Source organism: Pseudoliparis swirei, chromosome 17, assembly GCF_029220125.1.
Source record: "Pseudoliparis swirei isolate HS2019 ecotype Mariana Trench chromosome 17, NWPU_hadal_v1, whole genome shotgun sequence".
NCBI classification, from domain to species: domain Eukaryota; kingdom Metazoa; phylum Chordata; class Actinopteri; order Perciformes; family Liparidae; genus Pseudoliparis; species Pseudoliparis swirei.
This window is the reverse complement of record NC_079404.1, coordinates 15254775-15275272: the sequence shown is the minus strand read 5'-3', so window position 1 is coordinate 15275272 and position 20498 is coordinate 15254775. Positions and strand designations below refer to the sequence as shown.

The following is a 20498-nucleotide window of genomic DNA, read 5'->3' as shown; positions in this document are numbered from 1 at the left end:
TCTTTTGTTTTCCATGTCTTTTTATTTCTATGAATTCAGGATTCAATTTCGAGGATTGGATTATTTGAGAGTGATGGAGAGGCCATACGACACACATGCACACTATTATTTGACAATAACAATATTAAAGCTATTTTCTGAGTCAGTGCGTTTACATGCAATCGAATTATTGGCTTAGTCGGACTGAAATCGAATTATCCGTTTCATGTAAACACCTTTGTCGGACTATGTGTGGTCCGACTTCGATCCGATTAACACCCCTGGATAGCTCGATCCGATCCAGTTGATAATTCGACTATCGCGGCATGTAACGGTGAATTCGATTAGGAACTGGACTTTGCGTCTTTGCGCATGCTCGAGATCCCGCCACCCTCCTCCCTCCCTCCCTCCCTCCCATGTCGTGACCCGGAAGTCGAAAGAGACGATAAATTAAATTCTCCGTGTACCTTCGGCGTCTTCTCTCCGTTATCAACTCAGCCAATAGCGCCATTTGCATTCGCTGTACTCCTATTAACACCATGGAAGAATAGTAGAGGGATGTAGCTTCGCCTTGCTCTCTGTTCGCCATCTTTCTCGAAATGTTGTTGTTGGTGGTGGTGAAGAGGTCAAGCGGAAATGGCTGTATCACCACGAGTTGTAATGAAAACAGCGCCGCCTATCGTATCGGATATGACATGCTTTCGGCCAATGATTCGAATTACTCACTGCCATGTATATTGGGATAACAGCAGATCCCCCAAAAGATAGCATAGTCCGACTAAAGCAAGATTCGAATTATACCATCATGTAAACGCACTGAGTACTGCAGCTGTCATGTCAACTCCTTAACCAGATTATAAAAAACATTGAAATTGGAGCAAACACAATCAGATCAACAGATCTACGATGCATTACTTATCAGTATTTTGCAGCAGTGTGCTGTTGTACCTTACATTTCTCGTACTACTCAATGGGAGGTAACATCATTTATGTTAAAGTGGTTTGCAAATACACAAAGAAAGTCACTCTAACTTCCTTAATCTTCTGTTGTAGTGCTAAAATAGCAGTTTCTGAAAACATACTGTGCATCAACTCAAAACTGTAGTTGAGCATTTTTGCTCATTATTTTACATTTTTTTAAATGTATGTAAACTAGATATACACGAGTGTCTACTTCCTCTACTTTTCCAACATTGAATGATCTCCTCTCCTTATTGACACCGGACACATCTCTCCTACGAGCATCTTGCGTCACATCCCTTCTCAGCCTGCCTCTGTGCCTTTTCCTCCCTGTTGCTCTGCTTCTGTCCCTCTCTCCAAACCTCTCCTCCCACACACTGTCTCACACACCTACTGTCTGCCCGCCAGGTCTTTGTTGCTAAGCGACAAGCGATGGACTGCTCTTATGAGAGCGACGTTTGTCCATCATGATCTCTTCCTTGCCTGCGTTGTATAATGCAAATATACTGGCTTTCTCCTAATGGAGTTGTAGCGGGTTTCTACGAAGAGAGATTAGTGCTGTTAGTGTGTTTAAATTACACAATAGAACAATTGCACACCGGACATGCATTCTTACGATCAGCGCGTTTTTGGGGAATTAAAAAAGTACCATTATAGTTTCTTGTTGCAAAAAAAAAAAGGATCCTGGAGGCTATCTGATCATTTCGCACAGAAGCTGTATTAATATTTCCACGCCGGCTATAATCTGAAGCTACTGCTGAACACTTTTGAACTGCTGCTGTGCCTCTCCCCATTCCTTCCCTGACTTCTTCTCATGTTACCAAGCTGCACATTTCCCTGTTGCCTCATCCCTTTTGATTGGTCCCTTGGGATTTCACAACTTTTATTTTGACAAATGAGCCCGGCGCTGAGTGCTAAAGAGCACTTCCCACAGTATTGATTAACAGTGGATCTAAGCTAGTGAAGACGTTCTTACAGTAAACCTTTGCTGGCCACTCAGAGCCTGTTGAATAAGGGCACTAAGGCTGAGGATTAGTGATGTGGATTTCCTCACTGCTGCATTTGAAGGGAAGCTCATGAACTGGAGGTTGCTTCACTGCAACAGGCATAATGCATCTAGATGGTTGGATTACAAAGCCTCTCTCTCAGCTGTCTGAAGTGGAAATGTAAACTTTCTATATTTTTATGTGACGCACATTTTGTAAGATTACATAAAACCCTTGCATAGACGCTCACTCGACATAAAAGAGAAAACATCATGTATATTTGAAACCACTTTGTATATTGCCAGCTCTTCTCAGAATGCCGTGCCTCGTAGTGACCGCCCTTCCTTGTCCACACACATCAAAACAGAGCCGAGGAGTATATCATTGTGGTTGTCATCTGCAAGGACAGCAAGTGATCATCATATACTGACAAGCTTTGAAGAGTTTCTAGCCGCTTCATGAATAATCACTCACTCTCTCATCGTCACGCAGCAGCAGAGCTTCACACGGTACAAACTCACTGCCATCCAGCGCACGACTCCGTCAGTCTCTCACACACACACACACACACACAATTAGTTCCTTGTTGCCTCCACTGTTGCTTCGGTATCATTACATGAAGTAAATCCCCCTCTTATGCAATGCATCCATAACACTTTGTATGTCCCCTCCGGTGACTTGTCCTTGGGTTTGTTGCAGTGATCAACTCCACACTGTGTGGACAGCAGAGGAGATCTGATTCAGTCTTCACATTATCCCATGTGAAAGCTGTTGCCAGCTCTCTCTCCCTCTCTCTCTCTCTCTCTCTAACGCACCCTGACAACAGTTTTTATTTTTGTGCTGAATTTTCAGTGTTGTTTACTTGAACTCAAACAGCGCAGCCTGTACCAAGCCTGTAAGGGTCACATTGCTGACTCTGGGGAGGTGATTTTCTCCACCTCTACCCGCGCAAACCATCACAACATTGCAGCGCCGCCACAGGGAATGCCTCTCTCGACCTCGAGCAAAAGGCAACACCGCAATACTTTCTGTCGGCTCCTCAAATCCTAAAACCTGTTTCAAACACAACTCTGACACGAGAAGTGCAAAGGCGGAAAACAGAGCCGACGCCGGACTTACGGCGAACACAAACAAACATGGTCCGACTTGAATACAGAGTGCCTCCTCAGAGCTCCGTGTGCCTCGTCCGTGGCTGTTTAATTCCACAGTATAGATCCTTTGATGTGGTAAAGTTGAACAGGGGGGATGCCTCAGTGCTCCCCGGCAGCACACTTTACACTTGATATCACATTGGGGTTTGATGCCGTGCAATATGGTCCAGTGTTCCGCTGAAGGCAATGGCCTTTCCCATAAACACACAGATCGGTTTGCTGCGCTGCCATCTTGCATAATTACACTGATTTTCTTTCGGCTTCAGAGCGTGTGTCCATACTTGATGCAATGTTTCATCCAGACTCCAGTCCCTCTTAACGCCACTTGTTCTTTGAGGTTAAAGTCCTCTCTGATAGGGTTACAGTCAAGAAACCCAACGTTTCCTGTGGAACACATTGGGGGCCTTGGCGTGTGCTGATAGGAGAACACAAGCCATAACAATCCCCTGCGCCCCCCACCCCCCATTTCCTTTTCCTAACTTCAGGGTTAAAACATGCAAATTCAGTATGAAGGAAGCTGATTTTTTTTCCCCAGTGGGAGGCGTGAGATCTAAATTTAAACTGATTAAATGAGCCTCCAGTTAGAAAATCTTTTGCACTTTCGTTTGTTAGCCTCTGACTGAGCTGTTCTCAAATCAAGGGCAAGTCTCTGAATCATTAAGTCTCAGATGACTGCCTTTTTATTTAACAAATAACGTTGTTGACCCTATATTGTGTAGCCGAGTGCAGAAAATGGAAGAATTTAAATCCAGCTTCATTTAAGGATCCTCATTAGCCAAATGTGTTCTGTACAATTACCAAACAAATGACCGGGGGGACTGTTGATTACAATTCAAACCTATACCGCTTTTGCTAATGTTCCACATCAAACGTGTGGCTTAAGCTTGTCTATACATTCACATATTCCTGTGCACCGGCTGGCATCAGCGAGACTTTTGAGAGTATTATTGCATCAGAAGAAGATAAAGGTAATGAGACTTGTCTCTCAAGCAGAGAGAGTCTAATCGCCTTGGTCTCTTCAGATTTCTCTGAAGCCAGTGAAGTGGTGCGATGGGGAGTAGAAAAGAGAGGAGAGAGTGAAAAGAACCGGGAGGAACAGAAGAGAAAGTAGAGGTAGCAAGATGAAAATGGAGGTAGAAGGAGAAATGGAGCTTGGGGAGATATATTGGGATATATGGTTGTATCAGTTCAAACTGTATCTGTATCTAGCCAACTGTGACTGCGTATAGCAGGGCTTTGATTGGATGCTGGGAAGTGAGGAGATTGGATTCAATCAATTGTCATTGCACAGAGTACAGGTACACATGCAATGAAATGTATTCTCTGCATTTAACCCATCTTTAGTTATTAAGGAGCAGTGGGCTGCAGTGATGCGCCCGGGAAGCAACTGGGGGTTCAGTGCCTTGCTCAAGGACACTTCGACTTGCAACTAATGGGGAGAGCGGGGATCGAACCGACATCCTTGGGGTTGCAGGACGACCCCCTTACCCAACTGAGCTACAGCCGTAAACCAATGTTAGAGCTCCTAAGGTAGCAGTGGAAGATGAAGGCTCCTTTCCCCTTACTTGCCATAATCAATCACAGAGGAAGATACAGTAGTCCACACTTCCAGAGCGATACATGAATAGTATCAATGAATATATTTTTCATAAAAAATAATTTGAACTGTTGTCATTGGCTGATTTTTATCAAAGCATTATGAGAATCTGTCCATACAACTACCATCTGCCCCTACACGTAAAACAATTTTTATCTGGCAATGTGTGAGCGTTTCTCTTTATAGTGGGGTCATTGATCAGTGGCGGGTAGACAGCAAGGAGACACATAGGGCATTAACTAGCATCTCATTTGTTTTCCGCTAGCATAACACACCTAAATAATGGCCTTTTCTGCAGAAAGTGGTTCCCAACTTTATTTCTCTGTTGTACGCCGAGTCACTTTTTTACAGAGAGCTTTTCGTTTGTTTGCCTTCAGGAGAAATGCTCATTAAAGTTTTCTAAAGGCAGTCGCGGATCAGGGCAAAGACAGGTGACAGCTCGATTAAACTGTTGTATTTGCGACTGCTGCTGCTGCTACTCTTTAAATACACCGCGAGGCGTGGAAGAAATAAGACCGTGGAGAAGTAAGACTCATACATACAGTTCTCAAACAGGATCCAAAAAACCTTATTTATAGAACTCCCAAAAAAATAATAATCATTTATTATTTAAATATTTGTAGTTGGTTCTATATAAACTACCAAAACAAATAATCTTATAACATATGTAATGGAATCAGGACCGAAGGTCATTATCACTTAAATGCTAAATGTATCCCTCTTAAACTAATTTAAGCTTTTCAATGTCATTGATATCAAGAGTATGTGTTTCATAATAGTATCTGTATTCTTCTATGCTTGGATAAAATCAAGCAAATATTGGATACAATTAATGATAAGAATGCTTTCAGAAGGCTTTCACAAGGTGTGGATTAAACGATGATAGTGTTGCTCTCTTGTAAAACGATGCAGCCAACTGGATGCTTCATTCTGTTGAGAGAGGACATTACTGTAGTCCTTAATTTCCCAAATTGAAGACTACAATCTGCTGAAAGTTTTAGTTACACATGTGTATATAATGTGTACTTTACAGTAATTGTAAAACTAAATACATTTTGACACATAAGTAAAGAATAACTTATATAATTGTAAGACTCTGCCCATAGAAGTCAAGGTTTGTCTTTTATTGGCTGTTAAACCTTTAAATTGACTGAAGTAAATTCTGAAAAGCGCTATCAAAGACTCAAGGTCATCTTGTGTCTTCTAGACAACATGATGGAAATGTATTGGGACCAGAAACATTCATGAACCAGATTTGCACTTTTATTATAATGTCTCACAATAAAGCTGCAATCCATGCTGCAAAATGGTTAAAACACATGCAGTATTCAACAATGACCTCTGCGTTTGGCATTGTAGTGTTGTGTGCAGCCGAGTGTCCTGCTGCTGATGGAGCTCTGTTACAGGAGATGTAAGTTCTCCTGCCGTAGGCTCCATGGTTAGGAGGTCCAGACAGGCTGCAAGCGCCACGGCACACTATTACCTCTGATTCATAGGTGTGGTAAGCCAAGCAGACCAAGACCCAGATAAAATATAAATCAATCATTGCTCTTAATTAACATACACATATTGTGTGTGTGTGTGTGTTTATATAAGTATATAAGTGTATCTAGCCACCCACACACACAAACAACATTTTCCAGCATCCTTGAATGAATGAAAGACCTGTTTGTTGGAGAAGAAGTAGAAAATATATTCAACCTTCACAACTGAATAGACAAAGGTTGGTGGTTCTAAGAGACAATGCCTTTGTCATTTTGAGAAACATCCCAGTATAATTTATAGCATTCAGTGCAAGCAAGACAGTCAATTACTTCAAATATTTGTCAAAAGGCGGATGGCTTTTTTGTTCCCTCAAATATGTGGAACATTGGAGCTTGTTTGGTCATTTTTAGGGGCGCTTGTCTTGAGTGCTCTCGATGTATATATTTATCTGTTCATGCCGAAGTACATTAGGCTGTTGACAAAATGGTGGAGATTGGCCTCAGGTTGTTGTGCCACTTATGGCAATAAAGACTGATATCATTCTAGCATGTTTTTCTTTCTTCATTCCACCTACTTCCCAATAGAACAATATGGTATGCAACCCCCTCTGGAAAAAATATAGTAGGCTATAGTTTGGGTCGCAGCACATCTTTGTGATTTACTCTACTGTATGTATCATTATTTGGGGCTATCTCCATTAGTTCCATGTCGAAGTGTCCATGAGCAAGTTACTGAACCCCCAGTTGCTCCCGGGCGCTTCACAGCAGCCCACTGCTCCTTAATAACTTAGGATGGGTTAAATGGAGAGAATATATTTCATATATGTATATAAATATATGTAATATGACGATAGAAGTCTTTCTTCTTCTATTTCATAATACAAAGAGTCAAAAACCTTCTTCACTTAATGTATGTAAACTGTGATTTCCGTCCTTGGAGTAATAACCTCTGCTTCTGGATTCTTTGCATGTCAGCAAATGCACTGAAGGGCATTTGTCTGGTTTATTAAATGGACCAATTTGAAGCATTTCCTTTCAAGTCTCAACTAATTTGCATAGAGAACAAGAATGTGAGCCTGTGTGTATCACCATAGTAACAAGCCATCTCTAGATTGGTAGCGGGAAAAAAAAGAAGAAGCATGAAATTAATGACACCTGTCAAAAATTAAACAACCAATTATTGCATATGCACACGTGGAGGAGAATGTGATCTGCGTGTGTGGTATGTAATGACCTCGCGTTTCCTCACAGTCAGTTGTTAAATTTGCACTCCATCTACATTACAGTCATTATGTTGTCTCTTATTTGTTTTCATGGTCTTTGGTACTGAGGCCATTAATCTCTCTACTGGCTGGTTTATGTGGTGATTACAGGGATAATTATCTTTACTTGCACTCAAATGCATAGAAGCAAAGATCAGCAGAAGGGGAGAGGAGCTTCAGAGGTGGAGATCCTGATTGGCAGCTTGGTTCCATGTTTAGGGTGAACAGACAGGAGCAGAGGTGGCCGCTGGTTACATAGTCCCCGATGTGGTGTCAGCCAACTCACGCTTTTTGAGGTCTGAAACTGCTGTTGTGCCATTTATTAACATATCATTGCTCAGCCACATTGTAAAGTAAGTAAAAACTGCAGTTCATGTTATTTTGTTTGTTCTCCTGACTACCAAACAACTAGAGGGAGAGAGATACAGCCATGCATTAGCTCATCTTCTGCACTCTTGAGCCAGGCTTTTAAACCCAGAAATGATCTAATGAAGCACTTTTATTCATGATTTTTTTATTATATAGCCTACATCTCTACTATGCTCTCATTTAATCCACTTTGGGGTTTTATCTTAATGTCAGCTGACAATACACGGCCAAAGACTTTACCGAGGTCAAGTGCAGAACTTTCAATTTCCCACAATTCACTACGTATATGAATCAACAGGACAGTACATCCCCCCAAAAAATAAAAAATCTTTCATCACTTATGCAGATGTGTCTTTCCCCTGTCCTCTTTGGTTTGAGTAGCGGCACATGAAAGAATGTACGTATTAGAGACGACATGCGCTGCCAGTCTTACATTATGCCTTTTCATATCGTTTCTCTTTGCGAGCCGAAGAGACGCCACAATTGGGACAGAAAGCTGACTTTGAGCGCAGCCATTTTGAGGAATGAGTACCAGGAATGAGTTGTGCAGATGAGTGTAGTGTCCAGCGGTGATGCAAAGAGATGTAAACTGTTTGGCTTGTCTTCCTGTTTGCCCACATGGTTGATGTAATCTATTTAGTTCAGTTTCTACAAAGCATCTCATCCTACGCTGGCCTGCAGTGCTCAATAGCCTCGGCACCGAGGGGCAGCACACGGCTTACAGTGATTCTGAGGATGAACACACTTTTCAGTGACACTGACAGCTTTGGTATCCTCGCTGATACTAATGATCACATATGATGACGTAATTCCTCTTTTACCTTCGTATTTTACGTATTCCTAATATCTTGGTGCTGAAATTTGGGAATTTCTAAAAACGATTTTTCACTTTATAAACAGAACCCCCCTGACTATAAATGCTATTCATAGTACAGACTAAATTAATTAACTAATGTGCAGATTTGCTCTGCCGGTTCCATCCAAGGCTGGGGAGAGGAACATTGAGTTGATAGCGGTGACATGTGTGGGTGCCTGTGTAATTCCTAAATCAAACAGTCAAACCCTTAACCTCGAGATCAAGTCCCATCATCTCAAATCGGAATACTCCTCTTTATGTTTGCACTTTGCAGTAAATATATATATATACACTACCGTTCAAAAGTTTGGGGTCATCCAGACAATTTCGTGTCTTCCATGAAAACTCACTTTTATTTATCAAATGAATTGAAAATTGAATAGAAAATATAGTCAAGACATTGACAAGGTTAGAAATAATGATTAATATTTGAAGTATTAATTTTGTTCTTCAAACTTCAAGCTCAAAGGAAGGCCAGTTGTATAGCTTATATCACCAACATAACTGTTTTCAGCTTTGCTAACATAATTGCACAAGGGTTTTCTAATCAGATATTAGTCTTCTAAGGCGATTAGCAAACACAATGTACCATTAGAACATTGGAGTGATAGTTGATGGAAATGGGCCTCTATACACCTATGGAGATATTTCATTAGAAACCAGACGTTTTCACCCAGAATAGTCATTTACCACATTAACAATGTATAGTGTGTATTTTTGATTAATGTTATCTTTATTGAAAAAACAATGCTTTTCTTTGAAAAATAAAGACATTTCTAAGTGACCCCAAACTTTTGAACGGTAGTGTGTATATATATATATATATATATATTAAATGTATAAACACACGTCTTTGTTGCAGCATTGCATTAGTGAACTATAACATGCCATTTACTATGACCTGATGGTAAAGTGACCTACACACAGAAATAACATCTTTTCTCCACATGGCATTAGCCACAATCAGTGTTGCACCTGTATATGTGTGCATATGCCTTAGTATGCATATTACTTCCACTTATTCTTTCTCCCTCTTCCCTTTTTGCTCTGACCCAGTGTGGCTCTGTAACCCAGGGACACTGGGTAACTGTATTGGCATTAAAATAGCAAACGGGGAATCGAGCATGTTATGAGATTTACTAGTTTCACGTCTCCCTGGGTGAGGCTATAAATTGCCTCTCACACTGAAATAGAGTTTTCCCCAGCGATGCGGACGAAAGCCGCAGAGGAACAGCTGCGCTTAAGCCAAGTCTTGTTAGATCAGCAGAGTCACGTGGGCATGCTCCCGTCTCTCTTTCTTGTCCTTTCTTTCTGTCTCGCTCTCTGTCTCCGTTCCCTCACTCTCACTTCCCATTTATCTTGCTCCCAATCTGTCCCGCTCTCTGTCTTTCCCTTATTTGTTTATCTCCCTGCCTTGAAGTATCTTTGTCTCTCTGTCACTGTCTTCCTGTCTGTTCTGTGTTGCTCAGTTTCCTGTCTCTCTTGACGTCTTTGTGTCTCTCTGTCATTGTCCGTGCCCCTGTTGCTTTATTGCGCTGTCGTTCTATCTTCTTTGCTTTTTTCTGTTGAGAAGATGCCCTTCTTTGTCTTCCATAACCCCTGCCTGTTTTCCCTGTCCTGTATATTTCTGAGTGTCGGCCCCTCTCGTGTCACGATGTTTCCGTCTTTCTCATTATTATCCAGCCCTCCCCTGTGTACTCTGTTAATTGCTAGAATCCTAAAATTAACTGTGTTCATCTGTTATAAAAAGGTTCCTTGAAGTAGAGGGTTGAACTAAATACATTTTGTTATATAATGTTACATCACACTTCCCTTTATTGGCTCAATAAATGGTCTATTATTGCTAAATGCTGTATGTACTGTAACTGAGTGCGGCGTATCACAAATCACATTTGTGTTTTAATTTATTTAGAAGAAGGCGAATTCCTGCACGCTATCAGCACTACTGCATTTCTTTATTGAACATTTTATTTAATCAAAAACATTCATGACAAAAAAGACAGACATGAAACTTGTATATTATTTTTTAATAAACTTAGTGTTATCAAGGACTTTGTTCTCCTACTTACCGATCTACCAGGAGGGCAGAAACACACCATTCACTTTGATGGGATATTTACCTATTTATAAATATGTATATCACATCTTGCATCATATCCCGTTTCCCCTCTCTCGGTGTTGTTAGAACACATTTACCTACCTACCCCGGCTGCTCCCTGTCTCTGAGCCCGTCTCTCTCTTATTCTCTGACTGTCTCTCTCTCGGTTTGACATCACGGGTGTGTATATATAGCCAGCAGATGGATTCTCCCATGGCTGCAGTGCTTCTCTCTCCCTCTGCTCAGGCCTACCGCTGGCCCCTCAAATGAACTAGAAGAAATTCCTTGTTTACATTGTCTCATCCGATCCGCCCAACCATCAGTTTGTGACTGCATCCATTATTCATGGCTTCCCCTGCGCAACACTCGCACACAGCAACACATTACTACTGCTCAATGAGTTCTTATAGCCTCCATGTTCAGGGGCGTACCAGTGAATTGCTATTCCCATGTAATCGTGGCATCTGTGGAGGTATTGACACAGAGTAGGCATTATAAATGAAATGTTATTCACTTCTTGACCTCAATATACAATCCAACATTCTTGAAGACACTGTTGTTTGGTGTTTCAATGACGTGATGTAGCAAACCTGTCAGTTAGCAGCGTTTACCAGAAATCTGTTGCGGCAGGACCAATGTCTGAAGCTGTCTTTTGAAGGACACAGTCGTGAGGAGAGCTAAGAATAGGTACCACTACTGTGAGACTTAACTTGTCATACAGTAGCTCTCGTGTGATGTGGTGTGTTCCTACTGCAGTATAAGTTTGTGGGGTGTGAAGGTGGTGGGGCCCTCTGGCTAAGAAGTAACAGCAGAGCCCAAACTAACACATACTACTACGCCGCCGCAACATGCCTGGAGTGCTATTGAGCCGGCACACAGCCAATCAGAGTGAAACCTGAGACCTCCCTGTGTACTGTGACCTGCATGAATACAAACTTTGCTGACTATTTGCAGCATGTGACAGGCGAGATGCATGCTGGCTACGTCGTCGAGACGGCACTGAAGTATGGATGAGAATCTTTAGAGATGCATATTAACCTATTTACATACTTACTATATCCTCCATCTTTCAGGCGATAGGATCTCATAAAAGGTTTTGTGATTTGAGCTTGAACATGGACGTGTTGATGTTTTTAAAGTTTGTGGCAATCTTATTGTATGTATGAAATAACATTTTTATAGTTTTGATATCGAAATATATTGATTACATTTGGGATTCAATAATTATTTTTGATTTATTTAAAGTCAATATAAAAAGATAAAGTTAGATTTAAAAAGATCCCTGGCTTCCTCATATACTCCTTTTTTTGGCAAATAATGTTTGCACTTTTTCTGTATGGTGGTTAATGTGCTCGTGGACCATACACATTTTATGAATACAAGATGATCAGAAGATCAGTCTGCTTCCAGTTAATGGCAGCTACCATTTCTAATAGGTGTGTGACTTTCAAAGACAAAGCTACATGCTTCAAATCACACTCATGATAGGAAGATAACACACTTTAAAAACACCTAACAGTAAGCTGTTTAACGAGTATATGAAGCACGAGTAACTGAATTATCTATCACATTACTGAGGAGACTGGAGGCAGGAGCAGATAATGATCTTATGACTAATTCAGGCTTTTTTAGGGCGCGTTTATTGGCATTGTTCTGGGGTTGGAATCAAATTAGGAAAATGGCAGCTGTGTCCATGCCATATCATTATGAAATGTAATCCAATTTGACCAGACAATCCTCTTGAAATGGACAGAGCACTCTCTCGGGCTCATCTGTAATATCACTGCTCTTTAGCCCTGCAGGAATAGTCAAGTTGCAGTCTGGTTTATTTTTGTGTTGCATGTTATGAACAAACAGTATCGGTCGCCCCAATGGCTGTTTGGCCTTTCATTGCATACTCCTCCTGGAATAAAATGTCTTGTGCAGCAAAAAAATAACCACATCTTTCTCAAGTCATCGTTCTTTCTAAATGTCAACTAAACAAACTGTAGCAATGTGATATGTACAGTACTGGGAGGCAAATTCCGCTTTGTTGACATAGCACATAATCTGCTTTGATGGCTACTTGTCAGATTTTGCTGTGAGGAGGGACATTGTAAAGTGCAAATCCAAGTGCTGCATGTGTACCCTGCTTTAACACAAGCCTGCTTCCTTGGAAAGAAACAGCGGGCCGCCATGAAGAGGACCTGAAAGTTGTTGTAATTCCCGAGATTCTCTTTGGACGCCATTTGCTGGGCTTAGCTGAATGGTTTTATGAGGAGTGACGCACACAAACCTTCCCGATGCATTTTTGTGCTTCCAATTGTCGGATTTTGTTTCCTCAAAGGGAAATCTCATACTCATTCCCCTTTTCCGCCAGAAGGACATGTACACTGAGAGAGCCTGCTGTGTCAAATCAGGAATGAGTGAGTGAATGGCTGGAGAGGAACAGCCGCATGCGATTACTGTGCCAAGCAAAGCATGTCAATGAACTGTCATGCAGCTCTGCTCGCACAGTCGGACACGAGAAGCAATGTACAAAGGCCTGCATGAGAACAACAGAGGTTTTTTTTCTCAACCCTGCGGAACAATGAACTTATAACATATATAGCCATATGAGCAAAATTGGCAGAGAGACTGTAGTTATCTTACACACACACACACACACACACACACACACACAAACACACGTTCAACATATGGCAGATTGAGGCCATCATGGAGTGATGGCTTCAGTTTTAGGCTTTTTTCTTGTTTTGCCCTCCGAGGTATTAACTTGACGAGCATGAGTTCCGGAGAACAGAAGCCTTCCACTTACCAGGATATTGTTTGACAATCAGAGCTGATATCAGGAATATGTTTGTTGTTTGTTCATTATATTTAGCAAACTTGGGTGTTCTTTGAGGTTCTGATGTCTGCACATTGTTTCCTGTTGTAAGATAAATTGTTTTACCCATAGCTAACTATGTCTTTCTCTCCTCTCTATTAAATGCCACTTCAAGTGGGTGCCTTTTACTTCTACCCTTTAGATTTTCCTACATTCCCAAAGCAGCCCATGTTTTTGTTTGTGTGTCCTTTATCTTTTTAGTATGCTCCATTTGCTCACAGATTATTATCTTTTTTTCTTTACAGGAGGTTCAGAAGGTGGTCATTCCCGTCCTCAATCCGACAGCAGATAGATCAAAGGGCGATGAGAAGGAGGGGTTCCCAATCATCGAGGTGGGATGGATGACTTCAGTCAAAGACTGGGCCGGCGTCATGATCTCCGCTCAGACACTCACTGGCCGAGTTCTGGTAAGTGTTCCCTCTTCGGGTGGAGATCAATCTCGGAAACCAAAAGCCAGACTCAAAGCCATTTGCAAGTGCAGCAGTTTGGGTTTTCCTCAGGCACACAGATATATTGCTACTGGCTCTCACACCCAAATATTCATTTCAGATAGATCCACTGTATAATCCACTGACATGTACACATGTATTCACCTGTTTTATACCCACTTGAAACATACTTTAAGGAAGTTCATTTGATGCCCATTCCCCACCTAACCCAGCGGAGGTTCAGTCCTCTATGTATCTCAGTCGGCTGTCCAGCCTTCTCTCTGCTGCAATGGCCTCTGTGCAGCACGCTGTAACTCACTCTGCTGTGAACGCACATGTTTGTGTGTATGTGAGGGGGAGATTTATTTGTCAAGTACGAGAGTGAGCATGGTGTTTGTCCAGTAGGTAAGAGGTTGTCACTGTGGCTTTTCTCTAGGTATGAATTACAATCCCTCTCCCCCTCCTTTCTTTAGCTTCATCCCTCACTCTGCCCCCATAAATACTCCTGTGCTCTACAACTCCTGATATATCTGCAACGGTCAAACTCATAAATACAAGAAAGAAAATTGTCTATACACGCAAGTGACTTGGATGACTTCAAGGATACATATCTCAAAAGCCCAGCTTGTCATATGCTGGGCAACGTGCACTCGAGTGAAATCCCCCTGACAACTGCTTTTCTACGTCTTAATCAGTATGGGTGTTTTCCCATTGAGATAATATATTGAGGCTCTTCAGCAATAACAACAGCCACTTTGAAACAGTTTGTTATTGTTGAGAAAATTAGGGTGTGGTTTGGTGGACTTATCCCGCTTCAACTTACATCAGTGTATTAACAGCAGTGCATCCACTATGCATCTGACGCAGCAGTGGAAGTCAGGTGAGACATGGTTTCAAACTAAAATAATAACATTGTTATTTTCAAGATTGCTGGAATGTGACAGTTTCTTTACACATAGTGAGAATAGCTAAAAGTTTAGAAGGATTCAGGCCTTTCATTGAGAATCAGATGAAGAATCCTGAAGGCTTCTGTCAATTAAGCAAATTAGCCTCTCTTTCATCACTTTCCCACTCACACAGCTCTGCTGGCATAGACATAGCTCCCTCTCACTTTCATCTTCTGCTCTGACTGTGTGTGTGTGTGTTGGTTTGTGTGACAGAAACAGTTGTGAAAGTCAGTGAGAAATACTGAAAGGGGTTTCCTGGCATGGAGATACCCCGGTGTATCACCGACTGTGATTTGTTCTACTTCTGGTGGGAATGATAATTCTGCCCATCAGGCTGTGTTTGCTCATGTGCGCAGACGAATGATATGTAGTACAATATGTACTGATGAGCACTCCTCATGTGGGTGGATTGTGTCTGTATATCTGTGGATGCATGCATGCTCGTGTTTCTCCACATATACAGTCCATGCTTGGCAGCTTGTGCATCTAATCTATGCTATGCTTTCAAGAATGTATATGTTTGTGAGTGTGTGGGTGGTTCATGTTGTGGGACTCTGGCTGTCCCATTAGTGCTTCACTGCAGATAAAAATTGCGATGAGTATCCTTGTACACGGAACCTGGTTGGTAACCATGGCAACTGCTATGTAGTGGCGCTCAGTCATCTGACATTGGGGATTGGGGGGGTTGCCTGTGCAGAGAGCAGAAAACACACACACACACACACACACACACACACACACACACACACACACACACACACACACACACACACACACACACACACACACACACACACACACACACACACACACACACACACACACACAGGAAGGATTGAAGCTTGATACAGACCCCATTCTATCAAGGTGGACCTGCCAAAGCAGTTTGAGACTGATAGCTTGTGGTAAGCAGAAAGGCCAAGCACTTTATCCCATTCATTTATTTGCCTTGATGACTTCAGGGGAAGGGCAAGATCAAGTATGCCCCCAGGCTTATTGAATCACCAGACAAATCTAAAACCACCCGTGGCAGCAGCTTGGCCCAGAAGTCCCCATATTTATGCTCCATGCTAGGCCCAATCACCGTTGAGCTAGAACAAGGCTCCAATAATAACCATACGTTATTGATGCCTTGGTCTCATATGAATTTACCAAAATACTTGCTCTGATGAGAAATGAATTAAATGAACACACATCCACCCAACTACAAAACCATTAAGACCAGACATGTGCTGCATGAGAATCATTTTGATCATTAGCAACTTGTCTAAAAGGAGTTATATTGCTGGGCTAGAGGCTGCGAGAGCAGAACGCTATAATGGCTCATGGCATTGCTCGGGCCATGGATTAACAGTAAACAAAGAGCAGCAGGTGCACCCAGGCATGTGTGTGTGTGTGTGTGTGTGTGTCTGTTGTTTCCTCAGACTGGTCGTAGATCAAAGCCCCCTGTCATTGTGTGATCTTAGCCTCTGTACCCGACATGCATGAGCCCCTCTAACCACCATCCCGCACACAGAGAGAGAGACATATATCCAGTTTCGATTAGGCTGTGTCACCTGATGTATGTTCTAAAAAACAGATGCAATTATTTATGCTAGCATGAGCCAGTCTTTTGTGTGGGTCATTAGCTTTGTATCACCCATCACTTTTACAATATCACCTTTTTAAATATGTATCACCTCACTCCCACATGACCTGCCTCAAGTGCAGTTTTCAGTTGACACTGAGCTCGAGGTCAAAGGAAAAAAAAACAGAAGTAATGAACTTAGACATGTTCAAATGCAATCCTCTGCTGGTACTGCATTCCTAGAAAATATATTGTTATATTGCTAGAAAACACATTTTCTTCCAAAATTTCTAAAAAGGGTTTTGAGTGAACTGTTTGGAAATTAATCGATAGGTGAAAAAGTCAGTCTTTGGGAACTAAGCGACAAAGTGCCGGCTGCACCTTTGTGAGCAAGTGTCTTGCAGAGCCGCGTGAGACACCTGCCCTCACAACGACATTGCATGTGGAACATAGGTGAAAGACAGTGTCACGGGTGGTCATGGAGTGAGGCTCAGGTGCAGATAAACAGGCAATACTCCAGGTTCAAAGCAAAACAAAAAATTTACTTCAGGAAAAGGTACAACATAAAAACTCTGGCTCGAAAGAAAAAAAACACGCAATGAATCAACAACCCGAACAAAGACTGGGAATTTATCATCGAAACAGACACTACTAGAGATAGAAATAAAGACAACAAACCGACAGGAGACGAGGGAAAGACTGGCAAAATATTGTTATATATAGGGCGGAAAACAGGTGCACAGCATAAGACAATCAGGTGGCTGAGGGCAGGTGACGGGAATGAAACAATCAAGGAGAGAAGAGTGGCTGACGGCAGGTGAAGGGAATGAACAATCAAGGAGACGGGAGTGGCTGATGGCAGGTGAAGGGAATGAAACAATCAAGCAGACAGGAGTGGCTGACGGCAGGTGCAGGGAATGAAACAATCAAGGAGACACGAGTGGCTGAGGGCAGGTGAAGGGAATAAACAATCGTGACACAGAGGAGAAACAGAGGAGACACAGAACAGGACGTGACAGGCAGAGCGCTCTGCCTCTGGTCTCACAGTGGATGGTACATCGGTCTCTTGACGACCGTATCATCTCGGTTGCTTTGTAGAAATGACGAGTTGGACAGCCAGGAATATGAGTGGGTAGAATTATTGTGCCGCATTACAACTGCATCTGATCTGAGTGATTCCTCCTTGAATGCTTTAATCTCCAACAAAAACAGCAAGCATTATAACCTATGAATACAGACATTCTCCATATCTCTCTGTGCAGGAGATTTGCACATCTTCGTGGGTCCAGAAATAGGTCAGCCCTGCCATCTTTCTTAATGGGCTCTTGGGTGGTAACCATGGACCATCTGTTAACTTGGTCAACTCCCTAAACCCTGTGGTCATCCCTCTGTCTACCCCTATCCCCCCAGACTGCATGGCACTCTGCATGCTGACCCCTGTCCTCTGCAAATACAAAACATCTGTCTGTCTCTGAAGCACAGTTTTAGCATATGGATTATAACTGTAACTGTAGCAAATCCAGCCCAATCCAGTTGTTTCAAAAGCAGATGGTGCAAGAGAGCCTCTGACAGGAAGCCTGCTTTTGGTTCTCACGCGTTCTCCCTTTGTACACCTTTACCTTTGACTGTGCCCTCTCATCTGTTTTTCTCCATTTTCCAGTTTATGTGTGAAGACAGCTGCTTACTGTGTGTGTGTGTGAGAGAGTATATCTTGACAGGAAACATGGTGAGATTGTGCAAAGTGTGTAAGAACAATATGGGTGTGTTCAATGTGTCCTCAAAAATCCTGTTGGGGAGAAAATAAGTGTGAATGTTTTCTCTCGCACCCACAGTGACTGCCTGCACGGTGAACAGCCGTCATTCACTGTGTTCTACTTTTCAGACCGGTGTTGCTTATGTTAGTGCAAAGTGTATTTGCCCCTATAAGTAACATTTTTGTACCGATATTCCTTTGGGCTTGGAAAAGCACATTTTATATTACTTATCTTTTTTTTTACAGCAGCCATCAGTCTCTTTTCCTCCCTGAGTTTACCCGTGTGTGTGTGTGTGTGTGTGTGTGTGAGTGTGTGTTATTGTGTGCATACACAAATGTGTAAATGCAGGTCTGTTTGTGTTGGCTAATTTCGCTCTCCCGTCGAGTGCGTGGAACTAATTTATTGCTGTCAGTAAACTCCTCAGCATGGATACAGCTGTCAACACAGCACCATCTCCTGCCTCACGCTCCTCGGTGACAATTGCCTCAACCCTCAAAAGTAAAAGGTCAGAGATGTCTCTTCATATGCATTCAGTAGGATAGGAGATCTTATCTGTAGAGTGAATATTCGGTTTTTGTTACTGATGAATGAGGAATCTGTGCAGTCATCCACACACACATACAGACACAAGTACACCCACAACTAGAACATGGCTATGGTTGACTGATATGGCAAAAGCATAAAAATAATGAAACTGATTTTCAAAACAAAGAACTACTGTATGCCCGACTGAATGCAATCGGTGAGACCCGTCTCTCCATGTACAGATTATAACATACATTTGTAAAACAATAGCATCATGCTATTCCGTGATATTTTCATGATTTAAATCCTCTGAAAGGTCTATAAGTAACCTTATTTAATTATCATTTATCCCTTCCCCTGAACATATGGACAGAAATATGCGTAAACATTAGGGATGAGAATCGATAAGATTTTAACGATTCCGATGCCTTATCGATTCCTGCTTATCGATTCGATTCTTTTATCGATTCTTATTGGGCAAGGGGTGAAAAAAAGAGCACAAACGGGTTTATTTACATTAATTTTCTTTTATATAATTTTCTATAATGCTGCACACACCATATACAGTATGTATACATACACATTTACATTTTTTTAAATATTATTCCTCTTGAACTTAAAATAAAACTTACATAACTTAAATAAAATGTATTCTGTTTAATTTAAACATGTTCCTAGAAATTACAGTGCTCCTTCCTTTTTTTTAAAGGGTATATGAACTGAGCTGCCAAAAATGAAACTAGCAGTGGCAAATACCAAGTGTGCAACCATCAATTGTATGGATCATCAACAATTCTTGTGCAGAAAAATAAGCATGTCTGCTTTCTCCGGGAGGATATGCGATCTCTCAGGACTTATTGTGTCTCCAGCCGTGGAGAACACTCTCTCAGATGGGGTGGAGGATGCCTGAACACAAAGATATGACAAGACGTGCTAGCTGTAGCCTGTGACCCAGATAGACGACCAGCCTCTGAACCGGTCTGACTCTGAACGTCATCAGCTAAATTGGATGGCAATGGAGATTATTTATATAGTGAAAGCTGGTTTACACAATGAAACAAATGGCACTAACAAAATCGCAGAATTTGCTGAGCTGACATAAAGCCAGATTAAGAGGGGAGGCAAACACGACCTCTGCCTCAATGCAGGGGACTGAAAATGGAAGATTATATAGCTAAGCTAGCGTAGCTATATGCTAAGTTTAATAATGGATTAAAAATCGATATGCTCAGTTTAATAATGGGTTAACACGATAACGCGAACGTTTGCTGATAACACACGCAATCCGATAATTAACACCGTTACGATCAAACATTTCTCAAAACTGGACTTTCAATCCAAACGTGAAGTGATCAATAATGGGAGACCAATGCCGGGGCTAAAATGTATGCTTCAAACGAAGGGACAGAAGATAACTTGATCGACGACACACAATAAAGGCAAATTGCTTCACACAGTGAGTGGTTGTGATCACTTTTGAGGAGTTTACCTTGGACCAGTGGTCCCCAAACTACGGCCCGCGGGCCGAATCCGGCCCGCCTCCACATTTGGACCGGCCCCCTGAACAATACCAGAGACGCGTTCCGATGCCGTTGAGATTGCAGTGAGACGCGGAGAAAATGTGAAGTGGTGCTTTTCGCAACAAAACATCTTTGATGGGACGTGTCGC

General features: G+C 42.0%; 1 protein-coding gene across 4 annotated transcripts in view; it reads left to right on the top strand.

Moving 5' to 3' along the window:
* LOC130206922 (calcium-activated potassium channel subunit alpha-1-like) overlaps positions 1–20498 on the top strand; it is a 135328-nt gene that overhangs the window by 21356 nt on the left and 93474 nt on the right. For all 4 annotated transcript variants that reach the window (XM_056435200.1, XM_056435199.1, XM_056435197.1 and 1 more), the window contains exon 2: positions 13854–14015. In XM_056435200.1, the coding sequence (XP_056291175.1) occupies positions 13854–14015 (162 nt within the window). The remainder of the gene's footprint in view (positions 1–13853; positions 14016–20498) is intronic.